The sequence below is a fragment of the Pteropus medius genome, unplaced genomic scaffold, assembly GCF_902729225.1.
Source record: "Pteropus medius unplaced genomic scaffold, Ma_sr-lr_union100, whole genome shotgun sequence".
Classification (NCBI taxonomy): Eukaryota; Metazoa; Chordata; class Mammalia; order Chiroptera; family Pteropodidae; genus Pteropus; species Pteropus medius.
In genome coordinates, this window is record NW_024340701.1 from 14,316,691 (window position 1) to 14,337,552 (window position 20,862).

A 20,862-nucleotide genomic window follows, 5' to 3' on the forward strand; every position below is an offset into this window, starting at 1 on the left:
TGAGATTATTGATACATATAAAGTGCTTAGAACAACGCCAGTGAGAAACATTCAATATATGCTCAATATTATAGTTATTCTTTGTGGAAACCCAAAATATAAAGAATTGAAGCCCCATAACAGAAGCTGACATGCTTAAATCACACAGCGGGAGTTCTATAAATTCTTTATGACTGACTGACTGTTTGGTTCTGAGGGTAATAGACCCTGGGGGCAAAATTACAATAGCAATAATTCAATGCACTTACCTCAATTACTATTTATTGAGCATCTATGTTTTGGTTGCTAGATCCTAAAGACACAGAGATGAATCAGATATTGACCTGCCCTCAAAAAATGCATGCTCAAGTAGGAGAAACACCAACAAGTACAATGTAGTGTGACAAGGATGGTAACAGATACATGCTCAAGGAATAGTCTTCCTTCCTGACTTATTTTCCCAGTTTATCCAGAATAATTTTCTTGGACTTAGAGGTTAATTCTGCCTTGGTGAAGAGGGATGACTCCACAAAAGAGACATATGTCTGGGTATTAAATGAACAAATAACAATTTGTCAGAACAAGAGGCTGACAGACATTGTAGCTATTCATGTCCAAGGTGGCCACCATCAATTCTTACCCTCTCTAGATAGGTAAGGGAATCTCACATTGAGAGATGGGGTCTACTTGTCCCCCTTTGAATCTGGCTGGCCTATGACTGCTTTGACCAAAAGAAAATGGCAGAAATGATGCTGACAGAATTCCAAAGCTAGGTCGTAAGAAGCCTGTAAATTCTACCTGGGTCTCTTAAAATGCACACTCATTGGGAAGACAGATGCCATGTTAAGGAGTCCAACTTCCCTGAGATGGCCATGCTATAAGAAGCCCAAGTAACAAGAGGTCACGTGGAAGGAGGAAGAGTGATGCCTAGCCAGGCTGAGCCAGTCCAGCCATCCTGGCCCAGGTTCCATGGCAGGCATGAATAAAAGAGCCATCAGATGACTGTGGCCTCAGCCATCATCTGACTTCAATGACAGGAGGGACCCCAGGTAAAAACCATTCAACTAAGCCTGTGTCAATAATACGTGATTGTTTTAAGCCATTAAGTTTTGGGTTGGTTTGTTACACAGCAATAGATATATCTAGCAGTAGATTCTAGATATATGTCAAAAAATGTGCAAAGGCATGGAGGTGTGACATTCCACAGTAATTCAGGGTTCTGTAAATGCAGTCGATATGGAAGGAACTTAAAGTGCAGTAGAGAAGGGTGAAAGCTAGAAGAAAGACAAATTTGGAAAGGTCAGCAAGAGCCAGACCATAGAGCAACTTGTATGCATGCCAACAAACTCTGACTTCACTCTCTAGATAATGGGAGTCACTGAAGGGTTTTACACAAGGTAGTGACTTGGTCCAATGTGATTTCATAAAGAGCATTCTTGCTGAGGATTAGAACAGGGACAAATCGGAGGCCTGAAGACCAGTTGCGAGACAGCCGACATGGTCAAAGTGAAAGATTCCAAGGAGAGAGCACATTCTAAAGGCAATGGAGGGAAGCGGCAGGTTAAAGGAAAGGTGCAAATGATGGTGTTACCAGGGACACATTTTGGGCTGCTTTTCCCCTCAGGGTGATGACATGTTGAGGCTGAGCTCTTCCCACTTGCCAGTGTGATTTCTCCTTCTGGTTGATGCCACATGCTTGTCAAGTGGCCCTCTGTGCTTAGGAAAGTACAGTTATCTCCACAAAACTAAACAAAGCCAATAGACACAGGAAGGCTAAACTCATGAACGCTGACATAATCGAGCCTGCCAGCCTCAAAGCTAAGTAAAGCCCCAAGGCCTATGGGTAACGACATCATAACTAGAAACAGAATGAAGCATTGGTGCTGATATTGGGATGGTCCTCATTGGTTCCAGAGCTTCTGTGGCAGATACCTAGATTCCAGGCAGATAAGGAGTAAATCTCCAAATAAGTTTCCATTCTTCCACACAATTTTTTAACCAACCTGCTTCCCTTCAAACAGGTGCACACTATAATAGTTTCCATAAAGGAAAACACTCACTCTCTGTTAGTTTTCCAAGCCGCGCTCAGCTATACTCAGGCCGATTGGTCTACTCAGTGGCCTCCTGGATTACAGGGACAGGCCAAATCAGAGAGGGGATATTTGTCTAAAGTTAAGCAGAGAGCAGATTTATGACCCAGAAGGAAAAGAACTCTCTTGAAGGAGAGTCTGCATTATTTATTTTCTTTTTGCCTTTATTCAATAGAAATGCACCAATTTACCCAGCGGCCTCTGGGAGCAGGTCCAGAGCACAAATACAATAATAGCATCAAATAAGAAGCAGGAGATTCAAAGGCAAAATCTTCCACAAGGGAAATTGAGGAGAACCAAAGGAGTCTGTGGAACTGAGCAGCTGTCATCCAGGATGCCAGGTTTAATGGATGCTTTCCTAAGCTAGCACTATGTGGTATCACAGACACACAGACACACAGACACACACAGACACACACAGACACACACACTCAGTGATCCACTGTGCTGCTCTGCCTGCCATCTGCCACCCTGCATTCCTTCTCTTTCTCCAAGAGGAATACTAGACCTCCAATGAGGGAGCTTGTCAGATATGCTGTGAGACCTACACTCACATTAAGCTCTGCTCCTCTTAATTCTACCTGGTGACAAGTATGCAGGAGCTCAGAATTCTAGGCATTGGGCCAGTGCAAGAATTAATTAGGAGGACTGACTCTGCTCAAAATGAACTTCAGATCAAATAAACCAACTCGTAGCCAAACTGACTGGATTTGAATCCTGGCTCTGTCATCTCCTGTCTCTGTGATTCTGGGTAAATTATTTAATTTCCCCATGCCTCGATTTCCTCATTCGTAATGTGGTGATACTAATAACTGACTTACAGAATTACGATTGTTAGCACTAATGCAGTAGAGATCATGGCATAGGTACTCCACGAAGGGGCCAGAAGGCAAGGACAGGCCGGTACTGAGTAGGGCACAAGGGGGGATTTCCTAAGAATGTGCTCTCTCCTTGGAATCTTTAACTCTGTGTTAGGACTGTAGCCTCAAGAGAGTCCTAACAAAGTTAAATAGAATGAGAGTCCAAGAAAATAATTCTGAAGATACTGGGAAAATGAATCAGGAGAAAAGAAAAAATTAAGATATATGAGACTCAAAGCTACCTAGAATTCCCTACAGCATCTCAGTCTGAAAGCATGCCAGATCACTAGACCCTTGGAAAGGACATTTAGACACAGTCACAAGCCTAAGAGTTACACACAGACACAGATAAGGGTTAGAAGCAGACAAGGGAAGAAGAGAGGTGCCATGATAATTACCTTGAGGGATAAAGTGAAATGCAGCAGGTGAGCAAACTGATTAGAGGCATTTAAAGTGAGAAAAAAAAAGTTCAAAATCTTATACTCTGTTTCTAAAGGAAATGGGAAAAACAGGCACTAGAGAGAACGTGGCCAAAAACACAGCTGGGCAGAAGGGGAATTAAATGAGCCTCTTCAAAAGGTCAGGACAGTGATGGAAGGTTTTCCTTCTTCTGCCTTTATTTTGTGAGATGTGTGTGCCTGAAGGGACGGGTGCCTCTTGAGCTAGTTGTGGTTAATCACATGAAGAGCAGCAGTGCGAGGATGCTGAGCAGGGACAAATGAGGCAGGCAGGAATGACAGGCCCCTGGGGCATCCAGGGGATTATCTCGGGTTCTGTGGGACCACTTCCAGGGATGCACTGAAAAGGCAACTCTCCGGGGAGAAAAGCAGACTCTTGAAGTTTATGGGGACTGCATTTGGAAGGAAGGAAGAAGCAGGGCTGGAGCTGCTGTCTAGTCCCTAAGTCCTGTACCAGTGAAGGGCCATGTGATTCAAGGGGGATTATAGACTCTCCTGTTTCCTGACATTTAGTGATCTGGAAAAAGCATTTCATTAGAAGTCAGGAGATCAGGGTCTAGTCTATGACCTTTGGCAAGTTTCCTGGGAGGGCTGAGAGGGGAACATTCATTGAGAGATTTGTTATGCTAGGTAGTTATTACTCAACAATCTTACATGCATTACCACATTCGGTCCCTTACTGACCCTGTGAAGTAGGTATTAATACTTGCTTTTTTATGAGATGTGGTGGACTATGTGCAAAGATAGCTAGAATTATACCCCACCCTTGGCTATTCCCTTTCTACACTAACCCTGGGCTTAGCCTTGGAACTTGCTTTGGTCAATGGGTCAACAGCAAGTGTGACACATGCAGAGACTTGAAAATCACTTGCGCATAAGGGTTTATGTGTTCTTGCTGTGCTTGGAACCCTTCTGTCACCGTGCAAACAAACTTCCAGCTAGACCGCTGGACAAGGAAAGACACATGGCCAAATCATCACCAATGCCCCAAGTGACATGGCATGCGAGTGTAGTCATTATAAACCATCTGGCCAAGTCACCCAGAAGACCACAGACATGTGAGCCCAGCAAAGGTCAACCATGTTGGTCTAGACCAGAATAATGGCCTTGCAAAACCTATAGAATCTTTTGAGAAATAATAAATATCTTTATTTTAGATCACTGAATTTTTTCCCTCTCTTTAATTCCCCACCCCCCTGCCCACTTCCACCCCTTACCCATGAGTGTTGCCATTTCCCCTTAAGAATTGGATTTCTGAAGGCCAGGCGTCCCTTCTCACACACTTGTGGTGTGCACCTGGGGCCTGGTGCACTTGGGGGCCTGGTGCATCAGGGAGGTGTGGCGCATCTGGGGTATGGTCTGTGGCTCCACCTGGGGCGCGAACCCAGGACCTTCTGCGTGCAAAGCAGACGTGCTAACCACTACACTATGGAGCCACCCTAGATCACTGAAGTTTTGAGTGGTTTGTTACACAGCAAAACTAACTGATACATGAGGGGACTGTGTAATTGGAGAATTACACAGTTAAGAATTTCACCATATTGTGCCTCTTTCTTAGACTTCAATTCCCTCACCTCTAAAATGAGGGCAACGAGTGAGAGCATCCTGCTCCCTTCTTGGAGCTTGGAAGAGATGAGAAAATTACATAAGTCTGATATAAGCATCAGGCTTCATTCTCATTCCCTACCATTTTTTCTTCTTCGTACCTGAAATACATGGTTTGGATCTTCCAGCACCACCTCTGGGAGAATGTCTCCTGTAGGCCTTCCCCTGGCTACTTCCAGGACTTATAGTAACAATCCCTTTCCAACTCAAATGCTCACTTTACACCAGGGAATACAAAACAGCCTGCCTACCATCTGTCTTCTCCATCGTAAGGAATGCTGACCGTCAGTCTCTCAGGCACTCTTCATCCAATAAGTCTGTAAAATCTGTCAGACAGTTCTGAAAGAAAGGATAGAAAATTGGAAAGTCTTATTAGAGTTAGAATAAGTATGGAGGGATCATAGCACCAAAGAAAGTAAAACCCATCTCTACCTTTCTCCCGGGGCATCTATGAGCTCATACCTCTCCAAGGAGGAATAGTAAAAGCCTGTATGCACTTCTAGAGTCCAAACCTGGGTGTGCCTTCATGGAATGTTAGCAATTGCTGACACCAAAGAAAGCATTTGGTTCAACCCTCTCACTTGACACATGAGGAAACTGAGACTTGGAAGTTAACTGCTTGGTGCAAGGCCTCTCATCATATTAGCGAAGGAGCTGGGACCAGGCCCAGGGCCCTGATAACCAGCATATAACATCAAGAGCTGAAATCTACTCATCTCCATCATAGTAAAAGAATTACAACCCATTTGGTAAAGAAGCCGCAATCACAGTACCTACAAATGATCTATGACATCCCAATCAGATTCAAGACAAAGATGAGATAATTGCAAGTATAGACTAGGAGCCAACACTTTGAGGCAATTTCCAACTATGGGCAGAACAAGGGGAGGTTCAACCTAGGTGGCCAGAAGGCATCAGTAAATACTCAGGCAGCATATTGTCCCGACTCTAAATTAGGGTACTTTCAGGTTTGATCATAAATTCTCCCCAAAGTTATAATCTATTCCCAGGACTCTTTCTTCAGATGGTAAACAACCTGTCTTCTGCCCTCATTACAATAAATCGCCCAGGAAATTGTTTTTTGGGAGGATTGTAACTCCATATACATCAGAATAATTAATTATCTATGGCATATCAGCGGTAGAAGCGGCATTATTTTAGGAATTTCTATGTGCTTGAACTCAGATGAGAAAAGTGTACCAGAGATGAAGAAAGGATTAGGAGAAAATGGGAGTGAGAGAAGGATGAGCAACTCAGGACGGAAAAAAAAGAGGAACAAACAAGTACACTGGAGAAGAGGGCCAGGAATTATCAAGCCTGCCAAATAAGGAAGTCTAAACTTTTCCCAACAGAAAGTTTTGTGTACCCTCTTTCTATCAGTGCTGCCTCCGAAGCCATTCGCCCTGCTCTTGGCCTTCACTTCTCCAAAATGTGTTCCTAGAAGCTGTCAGAGGGGTGTTTCCCTATGCAGGTATGACGGAGGCCAGAAGGGCAGGCAGGGTTTCTATAGGCAAAGAGACTTCTTGCAGAGGGAACACCAGCACTAAGCACCTCACTTACCTTTAAGGCAGAAAGGATTTGAGTTTGGGGCCAACGTAAAGCTGCAGTAGAGGAGGTTCTAACTTGGAGTGAGGGAGGGTCACATTTGTTAGAAAGAGAAGGTTCTGAAACAACCTAAGAGTCCATCGACTGATGAATGGATAAAGAAAATGTGGTATATATATACACAATGCAATATTGTTCAGCCATAAAAAAGAAGGACATTTTGTCCTTTGTAACCATATGGATAGACCTTAAGGGCATTATGCTAAATGAAATAAATCGGAGGAAGACAAATACTGTATGAACTCATTTATGTATGGAATCTGAAAACAAACGAAACCGAGCTCATAGATACAGAGAACGAATTGGTAGTTGCCGGAAGTGGGAGGAGGGAGATGGGTGAAATGGGTGAAAATAGTCAAAAGGTACACATTTCTAGTTATAAGATAAATAAGTCCTGGGTATGTAATGTACGACATGGTGACTATAGTTAATAATGTTTTATTGCATATTTGAAAGTTGCTTTGACAGTAGATCTTAAGAGTTCTCATCACAAGAAAATAAAATTTGCAACTATGTGTGGTGATGGATGTTAACTCAACTACTGAGATAATGATTTTGTAATCTATACATATATCAAATAATTATGTTGTATACCTAAAACTAATATAATAGGTTCTATGTCAATTATATCTAAATTTTAAAAATAAATATAATAATTTTTTTAAAAAAAATAAAAGGAAGAGAAGGTTCCCAGGCCAGGACACTGGCCGGTCCATAGGCTGCAGTCGGTGGTGGAACTTCCCAGAGGCTGGTGGGCAGGAGACGTTCGGCAGCTTCGAGCTGAAGCCTGGGGAGGAAAACAGTGAGGACAGAAATCCTAACCTTGGCCCCTCGGCCCGTTTCTCCATCATCATGGCCTCTCCTCTCCCTTTAGCTCTCCTCTTCCTCCCACCCCATAACATTACTGAGCAACAGAAGCCCTTGACATAACCAAGTTATCTCATGTAATCCACACCCTCACCCCAAGAGGATTATTATTGTCCTCATTTTTCTGATAGGGAGGCTGAGGCTGAGAGGATACAGCCCTGCCTAAAGTCACCTAACAAACAAGAGTTGGAACAGAATTTGCCCTCAAGTCTAGCCCACTCTAAGCCTGTGCTAGAACAAAAGTGAACATTTGTCCATCTTTATAAATCAGCCTGATGCCATGACTGATTCCTAGCTCTCCTTGTAAGGGGAAACATTCCTGACCTTCACGCTTCTCTGCTTCTCCCACAAGTGCATATGAAGCGCCTTCTGAGCATGGAGAACCTCCTGGCCATATAATCTGCTTCTCCAGGGCTGGACACTGAGCAATAAGGCTCCTCCCAAGCAAGAGGGGGGCCACCTTGGTTGCAGGTGGACCTTTGGTGGCACAAACTTTCATCATCACCTCGGAGAGATCAATATATATATATCTTGATTTATATATATCAGATCAAAGGGCTTCCAACAATTATGCCACACGCATTAGGTCAAGTTTTATTTAAAAAAAAAACTATAGAGACCTCTAATAGTTCTCTTAAACTTGAATTTTACTAAAATTAATCATTCCAAGGCTACAGAAATTAAATAGACCTGACACCCAACTCTTTGAAGAAGAAGAATCCGCACGCATTCCCTCTAAAGGGCTCTGAGTACAAGAAGGAAAAAAGGGAAATGTCATGGCCACATCATGCCACTTCTGGTCCCCACTCACCTCAGGCTTCTCCACTTTGGCGTGTGATCCTTATGGCGGACACCTTGGAATTTAGCTAAGGGGGTTTTCTTTGAGTGGGTAGATGTTTGATGTGGTTAGGTAAGTGGAACCGAGGAACAATTGCCACATCAACACATGCTACTTTGTTTGCAATACAACAGAATATAAAAATATCTTTGTTGGACAGAATTCCTTTTTTAAAATAGAATTTTGCAATCTTCTGGAACATTTTAAATTTTGACATAATATAATTTATTACTTGTTCTATTAAGTTGTATCCCCAGTGTTCAGAACCTTGTAATACCAGGTGTTGTTATGTAACTTTTCATCTGTTTATCCCAGGATCAAGGATGCCCACTTAGGTCCCAACCGCTCTCATTAGCTCATCATTCTAGATGTTTTGAGTATACACAGCTTTATCTCTCTCTCTCTGGCTCTCCTCCCATACTAATCTGTAAGCTTGTGAAGGTCAGAATTCCAACAGGACACATTTCTGTCTCTCCCCACTCTCAACCCTCCCTGTATCTTAACATGTGGCAGTCAATCAGTCCAGGGTATCATCTCCAAGTTACAAATGAGGAAACAAAGGCATGAAGAGGTTATGTGGCCCATACAAAGTTACCCAGTTAATTAGGGGCAGGAAAGTTTGTGTGACTCTATCACTCCACCCTGCGTCTCAAAGCCAATGGGCAGTAAAGAGGTGAGGACTGAGGCTATTCTTTCAAAAACCCACTAAGGAGGCAGTCACTGGCAAACAGCGGCGATAGCTTCATGTGTAACACCCAGGCCACGTTACAAACGGTTCCAGCAGTGTCCATGCCCAGGAGCATGGATTTCCCTGGGTCAGCCCGACTCCTGCAGTATACACTCACACCCTCTTCCTCGCCACATTGATTCCTTTTATGATGCCATTCCCATCTCATTTCTAACCTCGAATCTGAATTCAAAAAAACCTTCCTTTACTTAGTCTTGAAACTGAAACCTAGTTCTGTACTTTTGTTTTCTTTAAACCTCCTTTTATTCTGCAATAATAAAATTGCTGTATTTCATCCCAGAACAGGCTGCATGCCAAAATAAATAGCACCTTGGATTTCCTTGAAAAGAAAGCTTGGCTCAAAGCACAGCTTTACTGCCATGAGAATCCTTGGAGAATTCAACCTTACAAAGTCAAATATTTAGCAAGGTAGCGCACCAAACGGCGACCCTGTCAATCCATGCATAATCACTTGCAAAGATAAAGCGCTCTTTCCGAAAGAGAAAAAAAAAAATTTACCAGTGTCTTGTACCAATCCTGCCAAAATGAGAGGAGCTTCCCATTTCCCCATTCCAGGACCAGGCGTCTCCAAGTGTAAATGTTCCCTGCGCTAAGAAGCAGGAGGCATCTGGCAGCGCTGCTAACCATTGAGAGGGCTGCAGCCCAGTCGCCGGGGGAGGTGAGACGCACTCCCGAAAAAGATTCTGCCAACTGAGTTCTCCAGCCGGCTCACTTCCTACAAACCCCGGGAAACAAAGAGATAACTCAAGCTCAATAAATGACACATTAACACAATCTCATTAACTCCATTCCCACATTTTTCTGTGAGTGTCTGTCAGTTTTGCCTGCATTGCAGCAGCTGAATCTGGAGCTTCATGAAGAAGAGAAAACTGTCACGAGGAAAGCCACGGCCACATTACCTTCTTTTGGCATCCTCCTCCTGCCATAGCGTGGAACAGGAGTCTCACAGAAAGCGAGGTTCGGGCTGCTGAACCCAGCCGATTGCTCCTGAGTTCAGCACAGCAGCACTGGCTTCCCAGCTGTTAAAGGATTTTAGTCAGGTGATCTGTGACCTTGCTGGAAAAGCAAATACTGACTTCCTTTTAGATCCAAGGAAAAGGAGAGTGGGGTCAGGAAGGAATTCAACACTCAATGAGCTGATATTGGATCTTGCAAAAAAAAAAAAAAAGAAGAAAACTCAAATCCTTTAGTTGGAAAGTTAGTTTCCAGAGCTGCTACCATTCCAGAGGGACACATTTAAAGGCACTGAAACAGCACACACATTCCTCCCCGATTCCCTCAAAACTAGGCGCTCATTTCAGGGTTCATAATTAATTATACTTTTCTTCCTTTCTCCATATAGATGATGTGGTTCATTAGTAAGATTGCTCTAATGAGGACTCAGCTTCCTTAGAAGTTAAACCCTCCAGTAATGCACTAATCTTCCTGGCTCTGCATTAGGATCGTCCTCCCATACCGATCTCCTGGGATTCCAGAACCACGAAGTTTCTGTGAGCAAGCCCCAGACCGACTGCTCACTGGCTACTCTGATTATTCAGTGACTGGAAGTCTGTGGGGCAGAGCAGGAGATAGAAACAGTGACCAGTGAGTTCCCGGGGCCAGACAGGCAGCTCCTGTTTGCTGACTCTCTACCAGTCGGCTGCCCCGAACACAGAAACGCACCCAATTCTGGCAGAAAGAGAAAAGCAAGGAAGTACCTACTGGAAGGATCCAGCTCTAAGCAAGGTTTCCAACTGCAGGTCTGACCAATGACTTCAGAGGGGCGGGTGCAGGCGCCAGGGAGGAAGCAGCTGCAGAGGAAGAAGGTCTCAGTGTCCCAGGCAGGCGCCGTCAAGAGTCCCAGCCAGACCACTGCAGCTGCAGCTCTATGGAGCAGAGGCGGGTACAAGGCGCGGGCACAGAAGCTCCAGGCTCTTCAAACTCAGCACCACTACTGGACCTTAAGATGGTACAGGGGGTGGGTGTAGTCAAAATAGAGGCCAGGGGATCCGTGGGCTCCCATATGCAGGCTCAGGATTACAGGGACCTAGTACACTTGACCTTATGTGGCTCTAGCCAAATGAGGCTGTCCTAGGAAATGAAACTGCATAAGTAAGACATGTCTAAGCAGCTCTGACCTTCACAGACACAACCGGTCAAGATGTGCTTTCAAAGGCCAGGGCAGATTCCTGTCTAACCCACGCTGAAACTGATGCCAGAGCCAAGTGTCACCCTGAAATGCTGCCTGCATCCAGCCCAGTACACTCAGAAAGCACTTCACATCCTCGGTCCCTTTTATTCTCACACTAGCTTAAGGCAGCCAGACAGGGATGAGCACCCCATTGTACAAGCGAAGGAAATGATAGCCAGTCTAAGTCACTTCCCTTGGCTCATGCAGGAGTGAATCTGGATGAAAATGAAAATTCCTGGGGTAGGACTCTGTGTTCTTCCCACTACACTGGATTACATTCCTTACTTTCCTGGGCAGACTCTAGAGCATCTTGCTCAAGAGAGAGATTGAGAGACTTACCAAAGGGCATGGGATGATGTGATGGACAAGGTTATGGAACATCAACAGTAACTTTTCTCAACTGCTAAAAGTATTTTTCTGTGTTGACTGAGTACACAGACCAAACCCAGATTTTAAAAAATCAGAAATATATCTTGAACTCTGAGGTTATATGAAAAAACATACTGAAAAAACATATTGAAAAGCCTCACTGACAGATTTAAGGTGATCATTGACCATCCCCTACAAATCGGCTAGAGAATGGCTAGAGGCATATGACATTTCATCAGGAAACTGAGTGAAAAACAGCTCTGCATTTAACTAGATCCCATGACTTTCCAGCCACCCACTCTGTCTGTCTAGTTTACCTACGTGAGGAAGATAAGCATTCTCTTTTCCTTCTAAATAAATTCTTCCTTATTCACGATAAAGAAGTGACAGGCTTACTTCCAGAGCTTCGCCTTTCTGCTAGACCCAACATTCTTCCAGGAATACTGGCCAGTTCCCACCTGACCTCCAAGCTCCATTCAGCAACCCCTCCCAGTGCAGCAGCCAGTCTTCCTGCTTCCACTGCTCCTGTCTGCCTTCTCCTACAGCAGGAAGCATCACCCTAATTGCTGCCTCTTTGTCTATCTTCCCAATCAGCATCATGAGCTAGATGCTCTACAAAGTTTGTGAAACTGAATTTATCCACAATACTAATAGCTCTAAACATATGTGCCTTCTACAGATACACCCTTAAGTATTAAGGGAGTACCTCTGCTTTTCCGATAGGCTCCAGGCCTCTCATCAGATTTCAAAAATTAGGAGAATGAGGGAAGGAAATACAAGGCTCCCCATCCCGCCCCCGCCCCAGCAATTTCACTAATCAGCTTGGCTCAGATGCTAAGATCGAAAACCCACAAGAAAACACACACACACACACACACACACACACACACACACACACACACACCCTAATCAACCAACTTCTTCAGATCTCTTTCCGGAGAGAAGTAGCACTTCCATTCTCTGGGTCTTGCAGAGATGATCAAACAGACACTGTGCTGACCGCCTATGTCTCCAAAAGGAGGAGAGATTCTCCTGTCTTTTGCGTCTTTCTAACTTACCCAGTACACTATTTAACTCCATGGTCAATCAAGGAGTTGACCAGACCAGGGAATGTTACCCTCCATTTTCCAGATGAGATAACATAGTTTGTTCCCAAGGTTACTAAATTAAAAAAACAAGCAGAGCCCCAACTTCAATCCAGATTTTCTGTCTCCTAATCTAACACCCTCTCTTCTAAACCGCACAGACTGAACTGCGCCTGCAGGTAAATGCAGGAGACAAACAAATGCTAGGATGTAAGCTTCAATGTTGATGCTGTCCAAGCAGAAGTGACCTCACGTGGAGGGAAGGTCTTCATGAGAAACCCTAACAACTTTCTCTAGGGGAGTCTGTGCTTCCTTGGGGGAGGGGCACCCCCTCTATGGCTTTGGCCCTTGCCATGTCTGGGATACCACCCCACGCTTATGCTTGATTCAGACATTTAAGAACAGTAGCAAACTTCATGTAACCACCAAGCTACCCAAAGAATCCCCTGGACTCCACAAGAACTATTCTGGCAGGAATCATTTGACCGCGAGAAGGTTTGATTCCTTTTGTAATTTAGAAACCTCCAACTTCTGCCCCTTCTTCCCCGTAATGGAGAAAAGATGTCAGGAACTAGACAAGAGGGAAAAAGAGATGGAACTATCTTAAAAATGTGCTTTTTATTATTTATTTATTTTTTTTTTTTAGGAGAGGCAACTGGTTAACCTCACAGACTGTAAGAACCTTGTCAGCTAAAAATCCCTTATTTTTTTTTTATTTTTTACACCTACAGCACCTGGTCTTCTTAGGTGGTCTCCCATCCAAGTATTAATGAGGCCTGACCCTGCTCAGCTTCCGCGATCAGATGGGATCGGGCTTGTTCAGAGTAGCAAGGCTGTAGACTAAGAATGTGCTTTTGATCTAAGAGGTCCCTTAGGCTTTTGCCCTTTCTCCAGGAAGGTCAGCTATTTGTGGTCTGTGTGATTACGCTGGGCTGAGGTGGAGCACCTTGGTTAGCTACACTTGCTGCTGAAACAGAGCCTCCCAGAGCAGACTGTTCTGGCCACCACCATTCTGACGGAATGCGACTTAAGCGGACGGAGAGAGAAATCATGCGTGTGAGACCTGTGGGTGTAGCAGTCCAGCGAGGAATCAGCTATTCTAAAGATTGACTCTTTAAAGCAGATTAAAATTTCTCAGGGAGGAACTGGTTAATTGTGGGAAGACAGGAGGATGCACTGACACAAGAAAGGCTTCAGGGCTATAAGGGAAAATATCTCCGCTCCTCATCCCTTCCTTCCTTTAGACCCTTCCAGAAGGCTCTTCATCTTTGATTCAAACACACTTTAGAATCAAGATGTCAATAGACAAATGAAGAAGGGGTATGAACAGGCAATTCAGAAAAGAAATACCAATGGTTAAAACATGAAAAATGTTTAACCCCATGAATTAACCATTAAAGAGATGCTGTATAAACATCAAAATGCCTTGTTCTTTACTTACCCTACATTGTGCCAGTCACTCAAAGTTTATTCCAATACCATTCAATTTAATTCCCCTGTCTACAGCCATGCTACCCTGAACAAGCCCGATCTCGTCTGATCTTGGAAGTTAAGCAGGGTCAGGCCTGGTTAGTACTTGGATGGGTACTGTAGGAATAAAAAAATTTTAACAAAGGGATTGAAATTTGTGACGTCAACCAAGGGTTGCCTCGCCTAAAAAATAATAAATAAATAAATAAATAGATAGATAAATAAATAAATAAAAATTCCCCTAGTAACCCTATAAAGTCATAGTTATTTCCATTCTCCAAGGACAAAGCAGAGGCTCAGAGCAGTTGACCAGGTACTGATACTATCAACGCCAAGATTCGAATCAGGTTAATGTGCTACTCCTATCCACGGTGCAGCACAGACTCTCTAACAAGTTAGAGGAAAAAATGCTATTAAAGAAAGATCCTCAGTGTGATGAGAAGAGGACACACTCTCTGCAGAAGATTGCAGCAGAGTCATGGCAGCTGCAGCCAACAGAGGTGATGCACATTCAACACGTGCTAGAGGATGTCCCAGTACACTGCCTGCATGTTCAATGGCACTGGCTTGCCTTGTGCATGTGCACAGGCAACTTCAAAATCAAAGAGAGCAAAATAAAACGGGGAAGTACAAAGATGAAAAAGGTCACAGTGACAGCATAGGGAATATAGTGAATAATATGGTCATAACCATGTATGGTGCCAGGTGGGTACTAGACTTATCGGGAGATCACTTGGTAAGTTATATAAATATCTAACTTCTATACTGTACACCTGAAATTAATATAATATTGAATGTCAACTGTAACTGAAAAAAATTAAAATACATAAAAAATCATCACTATTATGATGTATTCTTGAGAACTAAAAATAAATTATCTGGGGGAAAAAAGTTGGGAAAATCATCATAATACAATCATTTTGATGCTAGTTTCATCTTATCTATTTTGCATATTTTAACATAATCAAAGAGTAAGTTCTGTGGCAGTTAAGAGTCTGATTCCAAGTCAAGGAGCTGTTGCTGAAATCCCAGCTCTGTCACTGACTGTCTGTGTAACCTTGGACAAATGATTTACCCTCTCTGTGCCTCAGCTGCCACAACTTTTCAAATAGGAAAAATAATACACCCTACACATCATGGAACTGTCGAGATGATTAAATAAGATGACTAATATATGTCAATCACTTAGAACAGAGGCCGGCATATAGTCTGCATTCAATCAATAATAAATATATTAGCTATTAATATTATAACATACATTCAATTAGGAATTCAATTTTATATTTAAAATTCTATCATATAACCACTTTAAAATAATAATTACACCTGCTTTATAATGATTTCTATAAATGGCTATGCAAAATTCTACCGACTTAGGACTTATTTTCCAAACCCACTTCCTTCTGGAGGTCATTCCACTTCACGTTTAACTCTCTTCAACACTACCAGATCAGCCAGCCTGACAGGTGCACCTCAGGGCAGGTCTCCAGGGAAGACCGGATTCTCCTGGCTGGAACTGAGCTGCCACACATAATGATGAATGGTTAAGAGCATGGGCTTTGAGAGAAGAAAGACCAGGTTCAACTCCTGGCTGTGTGACCTTGAACAAATTTCCTTATTCAAGAACCCAGCTCACTATGCAGTTGTGAGGACTCCAGGAGACAAGGTATGTAAAGTGCTTGTGTCAACACTAAGTTCGTAATACTCAATAAATGCTGGCTACAGTTCACTTTTAAAACCCACAGTGTTTTAAGCAATGAAAAAGCTGGGAACTCAATAACAAGGTGTTGAATCAATGACTAAATAAATGGATGTATTATAGAGACAGTCAGAGCTGGAAAGGATGTTTTTTAACAGCTTTATTCAGATATAATCTATATGCCATATAATTTACCCACATAAATTATACAATTCAATAGTTGTAGTATACTCAGAGTAGTGCAAACATGGCCACAACATAATTTTAAAAACTGTGGTAAAATATATATAACATAAAATTTACGAATTTAACCATTGGTACATGTAAAATTCAGTGTCGTTAAATACACGCACAATGTTGTATAACCATCACCGCTATATATACCCAAAACTTTTTAATCATCTCCAACATAAATTCTGTAACCCATTAAACAATAACTCCTCTCAGTCCTTTTTGTCCCAGCCCTGGTAATACCTATTCCACTTTCTGTTTCTATGAATTTGACAATTCCAAGTACCTTATATAAGTGGGATCATACAATATATGTTCTTCTGTGTCTGGCTTATTTCACTTAACATGTTTTCAAGGTCCATTCAAGTTGTAGCATATATAAATTTTCATTTCTTTTATGGCTGAATAATATTCCATTATACGTATGCAGCACATTTTGTCTATCCATCCATCAATTGACACTTGAGTCATTCCATCCTTTTGGCTACTGTGAATAATGCTGTTATGAACACTGGTGTACAAATAAATACCCATTCAAGTCCCTGCTTTTATTTATTCCAGATATATACCTAGGAGTGTATATATCTGGGTCATATGGTAATTCTATGTTTAACTTTTTAAGGAAACCACCAAACTGTTTTCCAAAGCAGCTGCATCATTTTATATTCCCACCAGCAATGCATGAGGGTACCAATTTCTCCATATCTTCATCAACATTTTTTTCCATTTAAAAAAATTATTACAGCCATCCTAATAAGTTTGGTAGATGTGAAGTTTTATCTCATTGCGGTTTTGATTTGCATTTCCTTAATGGCTAATGATTGTTGAGCATCTTTTCATATACTTATTAGTCATTTGTATATTTTCTTGGGAAAAATATCTATTCAAGTCCTTTGCCCATTTTTGAATTGGGTTGTTTTTGTTGAGTTGTAAGAGTTCTTTATATATACTAGATATTAACCCCTTATCAGATATGTGATTTGCAGATATATTCTTCTGTTTCATTGGATGGCTTTTGCTTTTTTGATAGTATCCTTTGATGCACAAATGTTACTAATTTTGATGATGTCCAATTGATCTATATTTTCTTTTGTTGCCTGTGCTTTGGTACTGTATCCATGAAATCATTGCCAAATTCAATGTCATGAAGATTTTCCTCTATGTTTTCTTCTGAGTTCTATAGTTTCAGCTCTTAGGTTTAGGATGATGATCTATTTTGAGGTCATTTTGGTATATGGTTTAAGATAAAGGTCCAGCTTTACTCTTTTCATATAATGATTCAGTTTCCCAGGCACCATTTGTTGAAAAAAACAAAATGTAATTTAAGAACATTTTCATCACCCCAAAAGAAACCCCACACATAGGAGTTCATTTTTATGAGGAACTAGGAATACAATAAGTGAATTTTTGAGAGTTAATAAACCTGGGCATTCATAAACAAAAATTAGTTCATTCCAAGAGTTTACTGAGAATATTAATTCTCTGTTCTACAAAGATGCGTGGCCTCCATCCTTCGCTGAACAACACTGCAAAACTTCTGTGTATGCACGCAAGCCAAGAGCTGGAATTCCTGCAGTTCTAAGGAAGGGTGCTTTGTTCTTAGTGTAGAAGACATTTGTCGTGCCTTTTTTGGATACCCAGCATCTTGTGAGCACCCTTCCTATGCTTGGTTTATTTCCTTCCTTAGGAGTCCTACCTCTCCAGGATTTACAGTGCTAGGCTCCTTTACAGCTAGCTAGGACTTAGTGATGGACCTAAGCTCAGCAGGCAGAAGCACCCAAGCCAGACCTCAAACTGGAAGAAAGTGCCTTGGAAAAGAAAAAGCTGCTGGCAAGTGATTCTAGGGAGGGTGGTGGAGTGATGACATCCTTTAATAAATTCCTCTTCTACGTAAGCTTGCTAGAATTTGTTTTGTTGTTTGCAACTATGACACTTGATTGCCAATGCAGCATCAGTGTTAGCTTGTTTTTTAACTATTTCTATTCGATTAACTTATATTACTTATAGAATTACCTTTCAGAGTTTTAGTTGATTGTTTTGTCCTGAGTTTTTGCTGCATGGCCATTTTGATTATATTTCTCTTCCCCTTCTTTTGCTATTATCAAATTCTTTCCCACTGGAAAGTGGGAATGAGTGGGCTTGGTGGGCCACAAGGTCTTTTGCTTGGAGGAATTGGGCCACAGTCAAAATAGTTCAGGAACCACAACTTGGAGTAAACCCAGGTGAGGAATTGAGCCTCACCTCCACCTGCCTGGGTCATTTCAGTGAAAGCATCTCAAGGGTAGGCACAGACACACCCACTGCAGTGGGACGCCCCTGCACCCACCCTCTTTGGGCAGCCTCCACCTCCGGCACATTTGTCCTTGGTCAGAATCCAGCGGAAGCCTTCACAGGCATCAGCCTGGCTTCAGAACACAGGTTGCAGGTGCACTCTAGGGCTTGCGTGGGCTGTGGCATCTGCATTTTGGGTAGGGAGGAAGATTTTTCTTGGCACTGACTGCATATTCAAGAAAGTCAGTTAAACCAAACTGAGCCTGATAAGTAATCTGCAGACACCTGGGTGAAGCCAGTGATGTTTCCAGATTTTTCAGACAAGTTGAAAGGCTTTTTATTACTATTTCACAAGGTCACACCTGGCCTTTCTGCAAGCACACTCAAAAGAGAAGTGGGCATATGTGATATGGGTCGAACAAGGATGATGAGTACTCAGTTTCAACAGCATGCGGCCAGTGGAAGGCTGGGCATCATGTGAGTTGAATCAGAGAAAGGCAGTGAGAGAAAGGCTTTTGAAATTTTATCAATTCAACTTTTCCTTGAAGGAGATGGGCTCGTTGCCAGTGTGCCACCTTGCAATACAAAGGAAGGCCACATACCGTTCTGGTTTGGGTTTTGTTTTGTTTTAATGTGGGTAAATGCACTAAGAAAAGGTGTTTCCAGAATTCACATCCCATGTTTATATCACTCCACAGCAGCTCAAAGGTGTCACTAAGTGGTTGGACACGTGGAGCATATCACAGGCAGCCTTTTATTAGGTAGCACTAAGAAATAAAAATAATAAAGATGGTCACATATTTTCTTCCAGCCAGATTATGGGGCTCTTTCAAGTCAAGGCACCTCTATCATGCTTCTGGGTATTCTTGAGCGTACCAGGCCAGGGCCTTACAGGTGGCAAGTACTCAATCAGCCCTGCTGATTATCCACTGTTGGGAGCAAAGAAATAAAACAGGACATTGAACATTATCTTCACTTACTAATAGAGAAACTAAGGCTCAATGACTTGTTCATACCGTAAAGCAGGCAAAGGTCAGATTCTGCATTTTAGACTCCTGCTTTCCTTTATAAACCTCATGCTGAGGACACTGGTCTGCAGTGTGGTATCGGAGGACACCGAAGTAATGGTTTCTTCAAAAACAAACAGTGTGTTTGGCACTGCTAGTTTAAAGGTAAGTAGTGCCATTATTGTGGTTAAGAGGGCATACTCCTGTTGGTTGGTGACCTTTGCTGCAGCCTCTGGCTACAGGGAAATTATGATGCACAATAATAGGAATAGTTGCCAACATCAATTAAACACTTACTCTGTATTAAGTCCTTTCCCAGCTTCAGTCAGGGCTAAGATAGTACTGTCCCAACTCCCCTGTAAATGAGGTAAAGGTGGCCATCTCATAGCCCAGCCTCAGCTCGGTGTGTGTTCAAAGAAACAGCAGTTAAGTAGGAAAAAATAAATTGGAGGCAATCCAAACCTTCACTGCAGTCTCTAGAGAATATATCAAAGGGGAAATGCATTCTTAGCACGAAGCAAAAGTCTTAAATTTTTTCTTTTCTATCTCTGCTATTCTCAGTATCTATTTCCAGCAAAGCAACTGCTCCAGAAGCAGTGTGCTGTGTTCTCCAACATCCCTTATGCAAACTCTTCCGCCTGACTCTTCCTTCACTCACCTGCCTCACTTCTGGCATCTACCCATCCATCCTCTGCCAGTCTCTCTCTATCTGTGTCACCAGGAATCCCAATATTGGCTCCATTTGTCCAGTGCTTTCTCATCACTAGATGACCCCAGTCTGCATAATAATGGAGGGGCAACAGCCAGGCAGAAATTTTCAGAAATTTTCTTGGAAGGGAATTACTTGAAAGTTCCACAGGCAAAAAAGTTTTGAATACTGAGGTGTTTACAGTTTTATTCCCTGTCACACCCATTTTACAGATTAGAAAACTGAGGCATAATAACAATAGTGATTAATTATATAATAATAATAATATAATTATATAATAATTATTATTATTATATAAAATAATTAATAATAATTATTTGATATAAAATTTTAATAAAATATAACAATATTAATATAATATAATATAATAATATAATCAACATAATAATAAAATATGGATATAACATAATAAAATAATTAATATGATAATAAAATATTAATATAATAATAATATTATTATATAATCATATAATATTATTTAATTAGTATTATAATATTATTATTAAAATAATAATTGATAATAATTTATTATATAAGATATTAATATAATAATTATTATTATTTTACATATAAATCTTAATATATAAAATAATAATAATAATTATTATTATTAGCCAGGCACTGTCCGATACGAACAAATGGTAACTTATTTAATTTCACAATGACTATATTAGGCAGGTGCTATTATATCCTTTTCACAGAATATAGGTTCAAGGCACAAAGCTAGCAAGAGGCAGGGCTGGAATTCAAATTGAGGTTTGTCTGACTCTCGAGACTAAGCTCCCAACCACAGTGTTCTCT

The 20,862-nt window shown here is 41.8% G+C and overlaps 1 protein-coding gene, 1 non-coding gene and 1 pseudogene across 7 annotated transcripts in view; all 3 read right to left on the minus strand.

The window, feature by feature from the left end:
* The window catches only part of KANK4 (KN motif and ankyrin repeat domains 4), a 68,887-nt gene that overhangs the window by 28,503 nt on the left and 19,522 nt on the right, over positions 1-20,862 (minus strand). For 2 of the 6 annotated variants that reach the window (XM_039887954.1, XM_039887971.1), the window contains exon 2: positions 5,244-5,331. In XM_039887954.1, the coding sequence (XP_039743888.1) occupies positions 5,244-5,259 (16 nt within the window). In that variant the 5' untranslated portion in view covers positions 5,260-5,331. The other 4 variants (XM_039887948.1, XM_039887962.1, XM_039887939.1 and 1 more) reach the window with 4 other exon arrangements.
* Positions 4,750-4,823, minus strand: TRNAA-UGC (transfer RNA alanine (anticodon UGC)). Its single transcript has one exon. It is a non-coding gene; the product is annotated as a tRNA-Ala (tRNA).
* LOC120581310 (uncharacterized) lies at positions 13,397-13,515 on the minus strand (annotated as a pseudogene).